Source organism: Zonotrichia leucophrys, chromosome 2 (assembly GCF_028769735.1).
Source record: "Zonotrichia leucophrys gambelii isolate GWCS_2022_RI chromosome 2, RI_Zleu_2.0, whole genome shotgun sequence".
NCBI lineage: Eukaryota > Metazoa > Chordata > Aves > Passeriformes > Passerellidae > Zonotrichia > Zonotrichia leucophrys.
Window position 1 is genome coordinate 44,918,638 of NC_088171.1, and position 18,364 is coordinate 44,937,001.

The following is an 18,364-nucleotide window of genomic DNA, read 5'->3' on the forward strand; positions in this document are numbered from 1 at the left end:
TTCTTCATGCTAAGGTAAAATTTCTCATTATTTGGCTTACAGCCATTGCTCCTTGTGCTGTTGCTGGGCACCACGAGAAAGAGCCCTGAACTCTCTTGGCACCTGCCTTGGAGACATTTAATTAAATTTATGAGAGCCCCCGACTGCGTCTTTAGATTGAACAGGCCCGGCTCCTGCAGTCTCTCCTGCCCTAATGAAGAGATGCTCCAGTCCCCTCATCATCTTTGCGGCCCTCCACTGCACGCTCTCCAGCAGTTCATCCTTCTTGTCCTGATGAACCCAGAACTGGACACGGGACTCCACATGCGGCCTCACTAGGGCTGAGCAGAGGGGCGCGGTCACCTCTCTCGCCCTGCTGCCCACACTCCTGCCGCTGCGCCCCGCGGCCGCCACGCCCGGCGGCACCCGCCCTGTCCCTCCCACCCTCGCGGGTCCCGGACGCGGAAGGGCGGGGCGGGAGAGGCCGGCGCGAGCCCGGGCCCCGAGCGCGCACGCGCCGTCCCGCCCAGGCTCGGCCAATCCGCTGCGGCTTCGCCGCCGCCCTCCCCGCGCCCGCCGCGCGCATCCTCACGCGCCTCAACGTCAGCGCCGTTCACCCCATTCTGGAGCCACCCCCGAGCGGCCGGCGGAGCCCATTGGCCGCGGCGTGGCAGCGCGTGCGCGGTCGGGGGCGCGGCCCCGCCCCGTCTCCCTTCAGCCCCTCCGCTCCCTGCGGGCCGCGTCAGGCGTGGGGTGCGCGGGCCGCCGGGCGGGCCCGGGCAGGAGCCGCCGCCGCAGCAGCCGCAGCCGGGCGGCCGCGCTCGCCGAGCAGCGGGAGGGCCGCGCCGCTCACCTCTTAGCCCGGACCGCCGCCGCCCTCCTTTCCCCACCCGGCCGCCGCCATGGCGGAGACCGAGGAGCGGAGCCTGGACGACTTCTTCGCCAAGCGGGACAAGAAGAAGCGGAAGGAGAAGAGCAACCGAAGCGCCGCCGCCGCTGCCGCCTCTAGCGCTTCCAACGCCGGCTCCAACGCGGCGGGCGCGGCCGCGGGGACCCCGCGACCGACCGAGGGCGGCGGCTCCGGGGCCGCCGCCGCCTCCAGCGCCGCCGGCGGTTCCTCGGCCAAGGCGGCGAGCAAGGTGCGGGCGGGGAGGCTGCGGGTTCCTGCCGGCAGGGGGCGCCGCCGCCGCCCTGCCATGCGGCGCCCGGGGCCGTGCGGGGCTGGCGGCGCTCCCGGCCCCGCCCCGGGGCCGCCGGGCGGGCGCTGCCGCCGCTTCGGTGCTGCTGGCGGGGTGGGGGAGCCTTCCTCGGCGGTCGTTGCCCTGGGGGAGGCGAGAAGGCTGGGGCCCTCCCCGCTCTGCAGCTGCGGCGCAGCCCGGCGCTCCCTCCCGGCTTGCTGGGTGTTGGGGCCGGAACCGGAGGTTGGCGTCAAGTGCCACCTGGGGCTGTGCAGCGTGGCATGTGAACCTTGGCGATAAGATTCCTCCAGAGCCCGCCGAGCTCTGTGCCTCATTGCCAGGCAGAGTTTTGCTGCCAGTAGTTTTTGTTTTTGTTTTTTTTTTTGCTGTTGTTGTTTTTTTGGGTTTTTTTTGGTAGCATAATACAGTGAAACGATGAGAATGCAGGAGAAGCTTAAATGTCCGTAGTTAAGGTAGTAGCTGTCTGTTTCTTCCTCCGCCCTTGTTCTTCCTGTCACCAATATCAGCTCTGAAGTAATGAGATTTAAACCAAAAGTAATTATGGGAGCTCTAATGCTGTGTATTTTTAAGCGAATTTTAAGAAATACTGTACTGCTGCCTGATGGTGTTTAAATTGTGGAGCTTGACACGTGCAGGACCTTTGTTATATATTTGTCTCTGTAGACCAGACAGGACCTAAAAAATTACCTGTGCCTTTTATCTCTATTTCTGGTTTGGTTTTTTGGTCTCTTGGTATTGTTTTCCTGTGGAGGCTTCAGCACGTAATAATCTAAGGCTATGTTCCCTGTCTTACTGCTAGGAATTTAATCTTTATCCTTACATCATTATACTCTGAGTGTAAAAAGATGGCTTGTGAAAGGGTTTTTGGAAGTTAGATACTTTACTTCCTTCGTGCTTACATAGAGGATCAGTGATTTAAGGATATTACCTTGTTGTGCTAGTTTGATACAAGAGCTCTAATGTTGTATATTTCAAAATGAATTTTAAGAAATACTCTCCTGTTTCCTATTGTTTCACCTGGGGAGCGTGACACGTGCAGTAGCTTTCTAAGTAGATCAAGGTCAGTGCTAATCTTTCAGCTGCTCTTCTGCTCACTTGCTTGCAAAATATCTGGCTTTGACTGAGGCGGGTACTTGGATTAGAAACAAAAGTCATTAAATGTGAAAGGTATGTTAGCTTGGAAACTAATGTTTCCATGGAGATGGGGATTTAAGAAATCTAAAAGATTTTAGAACTGTAGAGTGCTGCTCTTCCAGAAGACTGAATCTGCAGCAGACAGTGCAGTCAACATGAGGTCACTTCCTACTTCTGCTGCTCCTCTAAAGCAGGTCAAAGTTTTTTCTGTTGGGGATTGACTGTCGAGGAGATCCCATCACAGGGCTCTAAAAGCAGATTTATTCTCAGCTGTTCAGTGGAAAGGGGGCTGTACCTTTGGCAGACCTTGCCTACAAGGTCCTCCTATTTGGAGGAATATAACTGCATTTCAGATAGAGTGTAGAATTAGGTAAACTACTAATTAGGCTTTGGGTGTCTTAAAGCTGGGACTGGGAACATGGGAGGACTGCTTGTCTGTTCTGGTCCACTTTTGGTCTACCTTAATAATCCCAGAATCTCCTGGTGACACAGTAGGACAAAATTGCCTCCACATAGGTGAATCCCTCTTTCCCCAAACAAACTCCCATTTTAGAACCCTCAAGTGGTTCTCTTGAAAGATACACACATTTTGTGTACTAAGATTGCTGTGGTTTTGAAGGTGACCTTTCTGCTGTTACGAAAACACTGCTTAGGAAACAAGGCTGTAAATGTGGTTGTGAATGTGAAAAAGTCAAATGTACCATTATTGATCTTTGTCATAAATCCATTGTTAAGCTATTCCAAATGTTATTTTCTGTTTGGCTCATGAAATAGGTGATGGAAAAGTGAATTTAAAGCTTTGTGAGCGTTCAAGCTGTTGTAAAAGCCTACTGTTAGCGAAAGGGAAAGGTCTTGCTCTTGTGTTGCCCTGGTCATGACTGCAGGGTTGTGTTCCATACTACGTTGTTGCTTGATTTCCTGATGTGTCTTTGCTGAGGTGATGTGGTTTTCTTTGCTTGAATGACTTCTTGCTAGGGCATTTCTTAGCTGTTCTAGTGAGTGAAGTCAGCTCTCAGGTGCATCCCTGAAAGCTGTGACACAATGATTTAGGGGATGAGGACATGCAGTCCTTTCCCCTCTTGGCAGTGGGGCACACAGTTTGGTTTCTCCTGGAGCTGTACCTTCACCCCCAGGGTTGGTTTTTTTGTATTATCTTAGTTATGTTCTTCTTTTCTACTTTGGTTTCGGAGAAAATGACAACTTCTATTTTTCTCTTCTTACAGGAAGAGGATGATTGGAAGGAGTTTGAACAAAAGGAAGAAATTGATTATAGCGGTCTTAGAGTTCAGTCCATGCAAATAAGGTACTACTTTTTCTTTTTATATTTTCTTCAGTATAATCCTTACCAATGTCTAAAAAGGATGGGTTTTTTCTACAGAGCTGCTTTCATGGAGTCCAGTTAAAAAAGATGTGATATGTTTCTGATAGTACACAGGTTTGCTACTGGGTAATTTAACTTTGACTAGTCTCTGCCAATGTTCTCTTTATTTTCTGAATGTCTATTCATACTCTGTTCATACTCAACAGGGCTATCTGTTTTGTTTGGGACTCAGGATTTTTATTTTTTTAAACATTAACATTCTGCTCTATAAAGATAGTCAAGTAGGAATTCCTAGGAGTAGTGCAGGATAGTAATTCCCACGGAATCATTTGACCACTGTAAGGGTATCTGACTTAATCTACTCAGTTGGGGAGCAAATTCCTGAAACATTGCACTTGAATTTCCAAAAAACCGAAAATACAGTTGGTAAAAGTAGTGTCCTCTGAGAAAATCCCACAGGATTGATGAATCTAATCCATGGTGCCTTGTTTGTTTTTTTTCATTGGACTTTTCCTGTTGTCTGGTGGAAAGTAAGTCTACTTATGTCTGTCCTGGTTAAAAAAACCAACTTTCCATCAAGTCAGAAAAAGGGTTTTTATGACCTCAGTTGTAGACTGAGAATGTCAGATAATCCTCATTGTCCAGGTATTCATGTTCAAAATAATGTCATCTTAAAATCAGCGTGCCTGTAACCAGTGCAATAGATGCTTTCTTCACTGTTTGAGCAGGTCTGACATTTCTGGAATCACTTACTCTTTTGGATCATAGCATTTCCCCCATTCCTTTCAGTTAACTAGTCCTTTGGGCCCTTTCCATGAATTTGTCCCACAAGCTGTCTGTAGCACTGAAGTGTCACAGCGGATAATCACATGTCTGATTAGACAGCCAGTGACCTGCAGCTTCACTGACTGCTGGTCCTGTTTGGAAAGCCTCTACTTTGGTTTTCCAGACAAAGGCCAGCATTCCAGATATTTTTTTATACTGTGGCAGATTTTCAGGCATGTGGAAGTTTTTGCCACAGGATTTTGTAACCATTCAATTAGTGGATTCAAGGGAAGAGTGGAGAAGTAAATGGAAGAAAAACCCACTAGAGGTTATAAATTATCCATTTCTGGAGGTCTCTTTGATGAAAAAAAGATATACAGAGTGTCTGGTGGTGGTGGGGTGTTCCCTGTGCTTCTCTGTTGTATTTAAGTCAGTAGACAGTGCTTCTGACTCTCATTTAAAATAAGGTGTTTTAAACAACCACCTTACAATGGTTGTTACTATGTTTGGATGAACAGTGAAAGGCCATTTACAGGCATATTTTTCTGTTCTCTGACCATTACTTACACAGAAAGCTTACACAGATCATGATTAGTAGGATTTAGTGTATTGTAAACTTCTGAGTTCACACATTGCTGCTGCATTGCTGCTGTTGAGATCAGTGTCTTGATTCTTTCCAACAGCCTCACCCTCCACATCTGTCCTTTACCACAGCTTTCTGTAGTAGCTTTGGCCTGTGAATTATTTTGTATCTGGCTACATCTGTGCAAAATAAAGTAGTCTAAATAAAATACAGCTGAGCTTTTGCATTGGGTCTGTCTTTCAAAAAATTACATTTTTGTCTTGTGCTTTTTTTTTTTTTTTTTTTTTTTTTTTTTTTTTGTTGCTTGTTTTAAGAAAAGAGATCTGAGTTTATTTGTGGATTGTATATTACCCATACATATAAAGGGTGTTTCTTAGGTGGTTGTGGTTATAGGAAAAGTGGGCTCAGGACTTGCTTTCTTTCAGCATACTCCACTATTTCTTTCTCTTGACTGAAGCATTTTATGGAAGCTGGACTTGTAAACCTTTCCTGCTTTATCTTGTCATCCCTTCCAAATGCATGTGTGTGTTAGTAAGAAAAAAGCCTTTCTGCTCAAAATAAGATGCCAATTTCTTTGATCACTTTGTTCAAGTTGAATTATTTAATATTCTTCTTTTAGGAGCTTTTTTCCTTTTCAGTTGCCAAGTTATGTAGCATCATGCCAGAAATTGTTCAGATGGAATTGCTAGTACAGTGAGTACAGGACTAATGTAGTCTAGTTTAATTTAGTATCTTCAGCATGGCAGCCATGAAATCTTGTCTTAGGGGGATTGTGTAATCTCTGGCAAATCTTAAACCTCTGTTTGTAGGGTGCTACTGATCGTTTTTCTCTTACAGTGAAAAAGAAGATGATGAAAGTGAAAAAAGAGAAGAACCTGGTGACAGCTGGGAAGAGACTGGTAGTGGTGGTAGTGTAGACAGATCATCTGGTCCTTGGAACAAGTCAGCTCCTGCACCAGCCCCTGTCGTTGAACCAATTGGTAAATTAAACTCAGACTTGTTGTTTTTTTTTTTTTCTCATCAGAAGTGCATCAGGTTGAATTAAGCTGCTCAGTGGGTAGAGCTCAAGGAGCAGCTCCTGTCATGCACCCTTTAGTGAACTAATGGCTGTTTTGGCATGCCTGCCATCAAGGAAATCTGTGTCAAGGGATGTGAGGAACAGAATTGATTTTAAAGTATCTATCAGTTAATATAAACCCATGTGGAGGGGTTTATTTCCAAGTTCAAAATGGGGGGAAGCAGTCTGCCTTTGCAGGACATCCCTCTGTTTTGCAGTCTGTGAAATACCTGTTGGAAGCATTTCTGTTGATCTAAAAATGCTGCTTTAGCACTTCAGTGGATTTTTCAGCCAGTATCTGGCCATTGACACACTTTTCAAATGAGTTCTTAAAATATTGAGAACATGACATTGCAAAATTGAGTCTTTTAACTAGGATAGGATTCAGTTTTTTATAAACTACAGTATATTAATGTCAGTGGAGATAAACTACTCAGTCATCTTCTGAGTTCGGAATATTCTTTTCCACTGAGAAATTAATTGAAAAATAGCCTATGTTCTTTCTTGTTTGTAAAGGAGGCAAATCTAATTAGTGTTATTTCATCTTAGATTTTTACCTTAAGTGCAAACTGTTTGGGCGGTCCCCTCTGCATCTGGAGAGATGTTTTAAGTAAGATTTGGTATCTATATAATTATGTGTTTAGATTTGTTTTAAATGTGTTTAAATTCTTGCTAACAAATTGCAAACAAGAAACATGAAGTCCTTGCTAGTAGTTCAGATTTCCTAAACTTTGACAGACAATACTTTGGAGCCACATTTCAATTTGACTGAGTGTAGGTTAAGTTAGGTGACACCTGATTTCCTACCTTATCTAAAACTCGCTTCCAGAACTTAAAAGGTGGAAAAACATACTTGTAAGATTCTTTTCATTTCTTCTTTTTGGAGTTTTGTTTGTGTGTTGGTTGTTTTGGGTTCTTTTCAGCTATGAACACAGACTTGTTCCTCCGTGTGAGTCCTGTTGTTGTTCCCAGTTACAGAAGCTCCAGAACCGGTGCAGACCGGGGGCGTGTACCGGCCGCCGGGGGCCAGGGAAGGCGGGCGGCCACGGAGAGCACAGCAGGGACCCCCAGAGATCTACAGTGACACGCAGTTCCCCTCACTGCAGTCCACCGCCAAGCTCGTAGACAGTCGAAAGTAAGTGCATTAGTGCATTCCACTGACTGCCCAAGAGATCTCTAACTGCCTTCTCTAAGTTCTTACGTTGTCCTAGTGCTTAAACCTGAATCTTTCCATATAGGAGAGGGATAACTAAGGGGGGATAAATGTGTTGTCCAACTCTGTTCCTGTGAAATAGCTTTCATAGGATGTAGCACAGTGAGATAGCCAAACAAGACTGCCAGTTGTGTTCTTTGACAGCTGAAGAATTTTGCTGAATATTTCTGGTGCTGACAGCATCTGCTTCCCTCAGACACTAGACAGCCGTGGTGAGGCTCTGTGTTACTTCCTTCAGCAGAGAGATGTAGAAGTCCTGAGCTTGCAGCTTTCTTGTTAGAGATGTGGAACTGGTTTAACTGGAGGAGTGCAGTATAACTACAAATCAATACCCTTGCTGTCTGAGCTGTGATTTACAGAGACAAGCTCCCCCAGTTTTGCTGAAGTATTTTGTATTATGTGGTGCTGAAGACTTGGTCTCACCCTATCTTTCAGTCATGATCTTTCTATAACCTTATTCCTAGTAGAAGAGATGGCTAGGTCAATACCTAATTCACTTGGGGGATTTGGGGTGGTTTTTTGTTCTTGGGGTTGTTTTCCCCCTCTTGCTTGCTATGTTACTGTTTAATACAGCTTAGGAGAAGCTTTGTTTCCTCTGGGAATTTTTTAGTGTAGCAAAGGAGACGTGCTGTTATTGCTGCTTTGTGATTTGAATGGTGCACATTGAGCCAAGATGAAATTCTCAATGAGCATTCTAGAAAACTCTGCTTTCTAGAACCTATTTTTCATAAATAGGTTAAATTTACTGTCAGATACTTTATTAAATAATCTTAATTTAAAAAAAAATAAATTTAAATGAATTTACTTAAATTTAAATTGGGAATGTTAATGTAAGGTGTACTGGGTGATGAGCTTATTTTGGAGAAAAGATTTTAAAAGATTTGCGTGGGTATGTTTAGGTGTTCTGTTAAACTCTAGATCTTAGTCTTTGTTCTGTATTTGTAATGTTTTTGTTGGGATGGGGTGGAAATGGACTGGAAATTCACAATTCACAAGTTAGTGACAAGATATTTACTGATTACATTTATTTTCCCATAGGGATAAAGAAATGGAGAAGAGCTTTGAAGTAGTAAAATACAAAACTAGAGGTAGGGATGAGGTCTCAAAAAACCAGGCACTTAAACTTCAGCTAGACAACCAGTATGCTGTGCTTGGGGATCAGTAGAGCTGCACACACATTACAATTAAGGAATGCTTTTTTGGTAACCCTTCTACTAAGGTAACTAAACTACAGCTAACAGCTATGATGAACGTGCCACCTTATTTCTGCTGGATCTACTGCAGCAAGGCAGACTGCTTTGACATAAGTGATTGGTTCTCCTGCACTATGGAAGCATAATATGTTGCAACTTCTCCATTGGATATGGGGCAAATTAATGTAAATGATTGAACAAGAGTCATCAGTGTGCTTTAATTGCTCAGAAAGATACCTACAGCCAGTGGTCATTTCAAAATCTTTTTATGTTCAGATACTGAGCCTTCGTAAAGGTTGACTACCTCAGACTTGATGCACTCATTGTGGACACCATGTGGATCACAACTTCTGGAAGAGAAGGTTACAGCTGTTTTAGTGGCCATCTGAAACTTGAAACCAGCTCTACTGGATTCCTGTCAGAAATCCTGCAGAAGTCAGCCATTTGGTTCCAATTTGCTATAACAAAGATTTAAGTGACCTTAATGACAAACCTGTTCGTTCCCCTTCTGAGGAATCCTGTCACGTGTAGCCATAGCCTACTAGAGACTTCTGGAGCGTCCCATACCACTCATACTGTCCAAGTACAACAGAGCTGTAGTTTGTTTACCTTTCTAGAGTGCTGTACGGAAGTAACTGCAAAACAAATTAAAACTCATTCAGTATCAGATTTGAGGAATGATGGGTTTGTTTGCATTAGCCATTTTCTAAGTTGTCTAAGTATTTTTTTTCTATTATCCACAAAAGAAATGCCTGCCTTGTTTCTGATATTGATTTGCAGTATATTTAAATAATGGTAAAATGTTGTAATGAAATAGGGTTTTATTTTGGTTTTTGTCATGAAGTTTGTCTTTCTCACCCTAAAGCACTAAGACTTGGAGTTTTGATTTGACACAGAGGTATCCAGACTCCAACTACAGTCTTCAGAATTCGTCCTTTAATAATGAGACATGTGGCAGTAGCGATACTAGATAAAAACTGTCTTCTGTCAGAAACAATTATTTGTTTATTGAAGAGTGATGCTTATTTGATAAACAGAATAACTTAACATACAGAGAGATAACTAAAGCTGGTAAGCCTGATTTGTTTGGCTACTTCTGTGAAGCATGCAGCTGTCTGAGGCAGCAGTCCTCCAGGTATAACTCATAAATGGTGTTCATTCACAGTCAGAAAGTTTAGTAATGATGGAAGGCAGTGACTTCTCAAAGTTACTTAATTTAGTGGAAGTAGGCAAAATGGCACTGGTACACAAGGAATATAGGACATTGCCTGTAACTGTTTCAGTGAACCAAACCTGTCAAGTACCAGAAGTGTTCTGCTGTAACTGTTTTTCTCTTCTCTGAATTTTTACACCAGAAGCAAAATGAAGTACAATAGTGGTGTGCTCCAGTGTTGAGGTTTCTCAGAGTAAATGCCAAAAAACAGACCCAACATCCATAAGAGTTGCCAATGGCAAGAAAAACAAGGGAACAAAACAAAGCTTGCTTATGTGTGTCAGAGTACTGTGTATGTGCAGAAGATAAGGATAGTTCAGGAATCACCCAGTTGGGTTCCCTTTGACTAACTGCTGACTTGCTTTAAATTTACTTCTCTGAGGTCAGTGCAGATTTTGCTGTTGACTTCAGTGGGGCTGGGATTTCACCTGGTTCTTTTGAGCACAGACTAAAACTGGCCTTGCCCTTGCAGAGTTAACTGTCCATAAAAATTCTGCTAGAAGCTGCTATTAAAGAGAGGGCTCAAGAGACTTCCTAAAGTTGGAGACTTCATTTGGAAGCAAAACCCCACTGAAAGACTGATACCAATACCTTGGAGCCCTGTATCTTCCTTGAAAATCCATTGTTGCCAGCAAAAGTGTTGTCACAATTTCTGTGGAATTCATGGTAAATGGACATGTCACTTGATGGGGCAGAGATGTGAAGTCTTTTGCTTTTCCTGATGCTCTAAAGAGATTGCGATCACTAATGCACATGAATAGAGTTTTAGTCTCCTGTGTGAAGGGTGGATGAGACTGTCCATTGTACCACCTTTATCTGAGGTTTTGGGGCATGAATCCTGGCAGTTCAAGAAAACCCTGTAAAAGTTTCAAATCAAATAAAATGGAAATATACATGGATTCTGGAGTCTAGTGAGTCTTTACGTTTTAGTTTGAGCTCATGACTGTACAATAGCAGAGGAAACAGCATTTGGATCTCTTCAGGGATAGGCCTTGGAGCAGGCAGTTGTCCTTATGGTCAGGTGGGCTCTGTTTCAGAGCTTGTAGCAGTGCATATCAATAAGTTTTTATTTATACTTAAAAAGTTTAGTTTGCTACTTGCAAAGTGTCTTCTTGCTCCCACCATAGAAGACTGGTTTGAGATTGTGAGTTGAGTATGAATGAAGTTTTGATTTGCTTTTTACTTCAAAGTACCTCTGCTGAATTAAAGAATGGGGAATAAAAACATAAGCTCTGCATGGCTGCTATCACTGGAGCCCATCAGGTAGTGATAACTAAAGGTGTTCCTTTGGGGGCTTCTCTTAAGCATATCATTCCAGTTTCTTTCTGGAGGCATAAGGAAAACAAATCGGAAATGCAGATTTCCATAGTACAGAATGTTAAACTGTTTTAAAAGAAGTGTAAAGTATAGCTGCCAGCAGCTATCAAAATGCCAGTTGTCAGTATCTGCCTTGTAATTGCTCTGTATGCCTGAAATTTTGAGTCAGTCCTCTGCAGAAGCCTGGTATGCTTTGGAGACTCTGAAGTTCAACTTCATCCTGGTTTGTTGTTGCTTTCATTTAAGGCATGCTAAGAATGTCCTTTTCATTCCTTCAAAATGCTTGTTGAAGGCTTATTCCATAAATGAAGCGTTGTCAGTTGTAGAAATGAGACTCTTGATGCCAGTCCATCTGATGGACTTGTGTGCTGCTTCAGGGACTCCTGGCATGTGACATGCTTTTATGGTGGGCTGCTTGTTAATTCCCAGCTTAAAGGTTCTGGTTTACTTTCTCTGGCTTACAATAAAACATAGCCATAAAGTTACCAGTTTGCTGGTAGAACATGAACATGTCCAGTGCTTACTGGGAAAAGAACAGTTTGGATTTGTGTTTCTCAGTGATAGTCTGTATTTGAAGATATTAAAATGCTAAAAACCAGGTAATTATAATCAAGTTAGACTTCCCAAATGCCAGCTGTAGGTATCTGGAATCTGTATTTACTTGAGCTGATGATAAATATAGGAGAGGATTAGTTTTGCCCCTGCCCTTCTCTCCCAGTTTAGCTGTGTCATGTTCAATCTTATTCACAAATGAAGAGGAATTGACAAGTAAAAGTGACTGTCTCCTGTTACTTCAGTTTTGTATTTGTGGCTAGCTCTACCAGTAATGTCTACAGTAACTTAGATGAATTTTTAATGGTTGTGTTAGAGGCCTGACACCACAGGGAATATGGCTTTTGGTGTTTGACTGCATCTGTCAGCTCTTGGAAACTTTGACCACACCATGGCTGAGACCCCAGTGTTGTTCAGGTCAAGTAAACACAATATAAATTTGATTGGGCTGCACATCTTTGGAGTTTGCTTATCTGAGCTTTTGCAATAGTTGTAGCTTTTTGCCTTTCTGATTTCTGCCCGTTTAAGCAGTTTTAAACCTGCTTGTGGTTTTCTTTCAAATACCCTAACTAAAATGGAGCAGAGATTAATAGGGCTTCATGTGCATAAATAAGGTTGCTTACTTACAAAGTAATAATATTATTCTCTCCAATATTGACATAGTCAGAAACTTACACCTCATTGGCCCAAGAAGCTAAATTATACCAAAACCACCTTGAGTACTGTATAGTCTTTATGAACAGCCACAATCTAGGTTTTTTTGATGGACTGAAACTTAGTTTCCAAATTCTTTCTCCCTGTTTTCAGCTTTTGATGTTACAACTTGTTTGCAATGTTGAATAGGGGCTTTTATAAGACAGTATAAGAAAACAGAAAGTGTACTGAAACTTCAGGTATATGAATTAGGTATGTACAGAGGGGATGAAATCTGACATACATACATTTGCAGATAAACTCCGGAAAAAGTTATAAAGACAGCTTGTCTGTATTGAGGTTAATATGAGAGCCTGCAAGCTCTAGCAGTTGAAGGAAGAAGTGACAGCAAAAAACAGAACTGAGGGGTCTAAGTCATTGCAATTGTGTATCTGAAGTTTGGCTTCTCCAGCATCACCTGTTGTTGTGCCATGTTCTGTTTGAAGTGAAATAGAGTAGGAAGGAAGATTAATAAATAAATAAATAAAGGAGAGTGGAATTATGCAAATAAAACATAGGTGCTGTAAGAAGAGAGGGATTAGGAGGGCTGTTTTCTAAATGATACCTTTAAGTGCATAGCCTGAGGCAGGGAGTGGAGTGTCAGATGTTGGATAGGACAAATGCTGTGTGGGTAAGCACTGCTTGCACATGTGACAGATTCCTCTGACTTTAAATCAGCAAAACTGTTTAAAGTTCAGTACTTGGGGAAGGCAGCACATTTTATTTCTTCCTTTCAATGAATTGGGGGAATGTGTTCACAGAGAAGGTAGGATTTTGCATTGGTATGAATCTGATCTGTCGCCTAAAGAGAAACCTGAGGATAAATTTCAAGATGGCTCAACAATCCTCTTAGGAAATAAGTTGTGTATTTAAGAAAATTATTTTTCTCTTCTGCATGATTAAAGGCTGAGGCATTGTTTTAAATAGCTATGAAGACTCTTTTTTTTGAATGAAGTAACTACTAAATGGTACATACATCATGGGTTTATCTTCAGTTGCTTCAGAGTATGTGTTGAAGCAGCAAGGTTATTGAAGTTCAGTGTTCACTTCAGTGAAGTTCTGCTTAGCCAGAGTACAAATACTAAAAACATATCACAGTATCAGTGAGTCACCAGGTAAAGCAGTGTGTCCGGAGTATTGGATTGGAAATGTCATCTAAAACAACTGTGTGCACTGAAAAGAAGCCAAGCCCATTTCTTAGCAAGAGCATGGGAAGCATGGGACCAAGAGAGTGGGATTTGGCCTAGGTTTTCTACTGAGCTGCTGTGTTCAAGTAATTTTATTTCACTCTGCCTCAGTTTCCCCAGCTGTACCAAAATAACCAACAACCTACCTCACAGGGATGTTGTGAGGCCAAAGCTGTTCTTTGTAAAGGGCTGGGGCTGATGGAAGGTTCTACAGAGGACTAAAAATCTTTATTAAAATTAGCTTTTATTATAGTATTTTAATACTACTTTGGCAAAGGCTTATCTCATGGAATGTAATATACGTCCTATTTAAGTATTATGTAATTTGACTTATTTTAGTATGTATGAGTAAGGAAAAAGTTCAGGCTGAGCACTCAACTGTTATTTCCTCTATCCAATTATCTGTGCAACCCAAATGGCATATTAATAGGAGGCTCTTTGTTTTTATGTGGAACATATTAAAATCAATATTGCTTTTATTTTGTAAACCCCATGACTGAAATAAAATCCTGCTCACAGTTGATAGCCATTTCTTATAATGTGGCAGTTTTAAAGTTTGTTCAAATCATGTGAACCAGAAATGTTCACTCCTGATACTAAGGGGTACTTTGTCATAGGAATGTGTTTTTCTTCTCCTCTCCATGTGTAAACACTTTTTCTAGCTCTTTATTCTTTCCTTTACTTAAGTTGAAGTGGCATGCAGATACAAGGGAAATAGGGAGAGAGAATAATCTTCAAAACCTGTAAAATCTGGTATTAAGGCAATTTGTAGAGGAAGGGAATGAACAAAAGTGAAGTAGTTGGCCATGGAGGGGGTTTTGTGAAATAAACAAAGGGAAGAAATTATCAAAAACTTAGGTGTGAGTGGGTTAAGCAGAATAGGTAACAGCAAGGAATACAGATACAGCAGAGGCAATTATCCTACTTATTATCTCCTGATTTATGAGCTAGCTGCATTTGAAGTAACATGCAGTAGTAACTTACAAATATGCCTTTGTCTGCTTTTGCTGGTGCTTTCAAGGTTCATTGCTCCCCTTTTACAATGGGGCCTCAAATAGAATCAGAAGACAACACTCTGGTGGCCTGCATGCAGACAAACGAGAGCTCCGGTGGGTCCTGCACAGAGATGAGGCCCAAGCAGTTAGCTTGTCTTATTGACATTTTTATCATTGCAGCACCTCTATAAGACAGCTGTTAATGTGCATCAGCTGTGACAGTTCTCTGTCAGAAATTATTACTGTTAAACTTCAACTAACTGTGGCAGTTGCTTCAGAGAAAATGTTTAGCTAGATGAATAAGCACTGAATAACATGGGACTTCTTGGAATATTTATGATGATGATGGTAACAAGTAGTATTAAGGTCCATATATTTATTGGTATGTGACTTAAAATGACTTTCATGTATGCATCTTATATGGGAAGAATTGCTTTTAAGATGTTTGTCATCTATCCCCCTATTAACAAATAAGCTACCTTAGTTTTACTGTCCTTCCAGCTCCAAGGAGCTGCTTCTACCATTCTCTTACCACTTTCCTGCCTTATTTTTCTAATATGTCACTTTTTTTAAGGTGCTGAAGAAACAGCAAATATTCATTGAGATTATCACCTCTAAGAGAAATAGATGCTGTAATATTTTTCTGTATTGTTCTGTCTTTAATACAGCCTAACATCTTACTCGCTTTCTTGACTGCAACTACACAGTGAGCAGATGTCTTCATCAAGCTGCCCATGGTGATGCCTAGATCGTCCCCTTGAAAGATCACAACTAACTCAGACTCATATCACAACTTCTACCAGAGCATGTATGAGTGGTTTAAAACCTTTCCAGTATTTATTGCCTTGGTTTTTCCTATTGACAACTCACCTGCCCCTGATTTGCCAAATTTACAGTCATGTAGAATATCCTAGCCATCACCATCAACCCAGTAACTTCCATGGGGATTGGCTTTTGCCATTTGATGTACTGAAGTCTTCAGTTTCATGTATATAATCCACTCTTCTGGTCAGTGAGTAGCATGGCAAGCTCTTACTAATTTTTGCTCAATCTGATGTTTTCTATTCCTTTTCATGTCTCCTCTCTTCTGTAGTGAATTTCCATTCTAGCTCAGTTATAGCAATGAGGTCATCACATTACATGTCTGCTTTATTTCAAGTAATTGCCTACAGAAAACTGTTAAAGTATTGTCATAAGCCTCCTTTTTCAATTAAAACAAACCACTTATTTTGCATATCTTTCAGAGTATATACAACCACAGCAAAGGGATTCAAACCATAACAACTGGTTGCTACAATAGAACATATTGAGAAAAAGGCAAAAATATGCGTATGGTCTCCCAGAGCTTAACTTCACTGGTTTCAGTAGAGTTATTTCTGTCACACAAGGTCAGTTTCATTAACATTTGATTTGAGATCAAAGATTTGGGATCATTTGACATCTAGGTGTGACAGCCAGAATCAAGTGCCAGTGAAACTTTTTTAAAATTTTTGGGTAATTCTCCTCTTTGTGCCAGAGATGAAGCAGATGCATTACTATTACTTGGTCTCTGACCAGCAACCACATGAGCTCAGCCATGCTCAATCTAATATACCTGGAGTAGTATTTAACTGGATATTGAAACTGCGTTACAGTATTTGAGATGAAGCAACACTGGAGGGCAGGCTTAGTCTTTGTGGTTTGTTTGTTCTCTTCATTCTCATCATCTTGTGCTTTAAAGAGCATGGAGTTGTAAATGATGTTGTCTTTAAGCACTGACTGAATTTCCCAGTCATGTTATGTTTACAGATACAAAGGATGTGTCATAAGGGCAGACTCAAGCCTGGTAGGATGTACAGCCTGGCCCTTGAGAGCTGCATTACCTCAATTATCAGAGTACCACATCCTAGAGAGCAGCTGCCTTTCAGTACTAATGCTGATACTGGGTTGAGAACAATGTACCTTGGATTTTGCATCCAAAGATCTGTATCTGTTAAGTGTTCTATTACAGCAGTATTCTGTCAAAAAACAGTCGTGGCCGCTGGGAGTTGGTTAAGTTGGCCAAGGGGAGTTGGTAGATTTTCACTTTTTGAGGATGTGGGTAGGAAAACAGAGCCAATGAGTCTGAGAGTTGTTAGAAGGTAACACTTCATAGGCTCCCCTGTGCCTCTGGAAGCCTCACCTCTGCTGTACTCACCAAAGCCCTGTCTTGCCACTGTAGCTCTGTACTGTTACTTACTAATGGCCCAGTAACCTTCAGCACTGACAAGTTCTTTGACCGTGCACTGTGTCTCTACTCTGGGAATTGGGAAAAAGGCAAAGTGGCTTTGGAAACTGGTATGACAGTGTTTTCTAGGTAATGGGCTCTGCTCATTGTATTTCCTGGAACTCAAAACACAGCAAAAATCTCTTGGTTTGACCTCTCTTTGCCCTAGAGTATTCTCTCCTTCTTCTATTCATCTACATTATTACCATGCCAAGGATTCCTTAGTCAGGTGCCTGAATTATTCACCACTTATTTAGAAAGCAGCAGGCAAGAACTCCTGAGTCTTGATCATGCTGCATTGTTTTTGTCAGGGCTGTAATATCACAAACATTGCAAAACTGCCTAGCAAGTAAATGCAGTCTCCTTGAAGAACTGAAACCTAGAGAGCTTCAAAGGCTATGCAGGAGCTGAATTCCCACAGAGTACAACAAAAGGGAGGCAGTAGCACTGTTCACAGTACAACACACCTCAGCTATGGAAAGGAGTAGGGTTGCATGACTGGTAATGCTCTAGCTTAAACAAAACTGTCTTACCTCACAGCAGGATCTAGCCTAAAGCATTTCATTTTTTTTTAATTAAGAGATTATTGAGGGAAGAATTGTAAGATGAGCTCTCTGTAAATCAAAAGGAAAAAAAGCAACCTGAATTTGTTTTCAACAATGTACCAGAATGCATCAGTACCAGACTTTAATGTGAATAAATTAATTGTGGGCTCAGTGTAGTGCAAAAGAAAAAGAATTATACTGTCTGGGGAAATGGTTTGGCTGGGAGCCTATGGAGCACAGCAGAAACTGTTTCTGAGAATCCCTGTGTGGCCCCCACAGTTAACACAGGAACCTAATGGTGCCTGTATATTTATATAATTGTGTTAATAGTCATAACTTAAGTTCAATACCTGAACTATATATATTTTTGTCAGTAGATTTTTTTTTTTACCCTGGTTTACCTATCATGGCTTCCGCATCTGACAACTTTTAACTGTGCAGTGCACACACCTGTTGTCCTTTTGTCCCATGGTAGAGTAATGGTATTCAAACTCTGTAAAGCACTTTCATGATGTTTCCTGTGAAGAAAGCTGAAGAAAATAAATTTATCTTAACAGCACCAACTGAATTTCCATCTCCCAAGTTTGTCTTGCTTGTGTTGTGTTCCCCTGTGTGTGGCATACAGACAGCTGGATGTTTGAGGCCCAGCACAGAAGAGGAGTTGGCTCTGGCTGGAACAGCTGCTTTCTGCTTCTGTTCCCCCAGCCCTCCCTCACTGTCCTGCCTCAGCCCTGGCTTTAAACCAGTGTCCACAAGGGCAGAGAACACTGGAGAACATGTAGCACTCAGATCCCAAGTTACTTGTTTCACTGTGGTCAGGGAATGGGTTCTTATCTATAAAGTGAAAATACCAACACTACCCTTCCACAGCAGCTTCTGGGAAGAAAAAGTCACAGGAACCTTAGGTCTTGCCTGGTAATACTTGCACCTATTTCAAATGCCTGCAATGCAAAGCAGCACTTCAGAGGTAGAACAGTGAAATACACAGTTAATTCAAAGTTAAAGTTAATTCAAAATGTGATGTAAGGCACTAACAGTGGCATTATTTTCAGTACATGGACTTGGAACAAGTTGAAGATGTTTGATGTCCACAAATACCAAAAAGCATCAAGCTGTTATTAAAAAAAACCAACCAAAAGCAGGTGGCGTAAGGCTGTAGTCACTGCAGCTCAA

The 18,364-nt window shown here is 41.9% G+C and overlaps 1 protein-coding gene across 5 annotated transcripts; it reads left to right on the top strand.

Annotated features, from left to right (window-relative positions):
• Positions 1–674: 674 nt before the first annotated feature.
• On the top strand, positions 675–17,759 carry CDV3 (CDV3 homolog). Of its 5 annotated transcripts, none has more exons than XM_064704798.1 (5): positions 675–1,118; positions 3,536–3,615; positions 5,819–5,961; positions 7,017–7,173; positions 8,290–10,556. In XM_064704798.1, exons 1-5 carry the CDS (start codon positions 882–884, stop codon positions 8,414–8,416), a joined length of 744 nt encoding a protein of 247 aa, XP_064560868.1. In that variant the 5' UTR covers positions 675–881; the 3' UTR covers positions 8,417–10,556. The 5 variants fall into 5 exon arrangements, with proteins under 5 accessions (XP_064560868.1, XP_064560871.1, XP_064560869.1 ...); XM_064704801.1 differs by having other exon boundaries at positions 680–1,118; positions 7,011–7,173; positions 8,471–10,556; XM_064704799.1 differs by lacking the exon at positions 8,290–10,556 and adding an exon at positions 15,070–17,759 and having other exon boundaries at positions 681–1,118; positions 7,011–7,173.
• Positions 17,760–18,364: the final 605 nt, after the last annotated feature.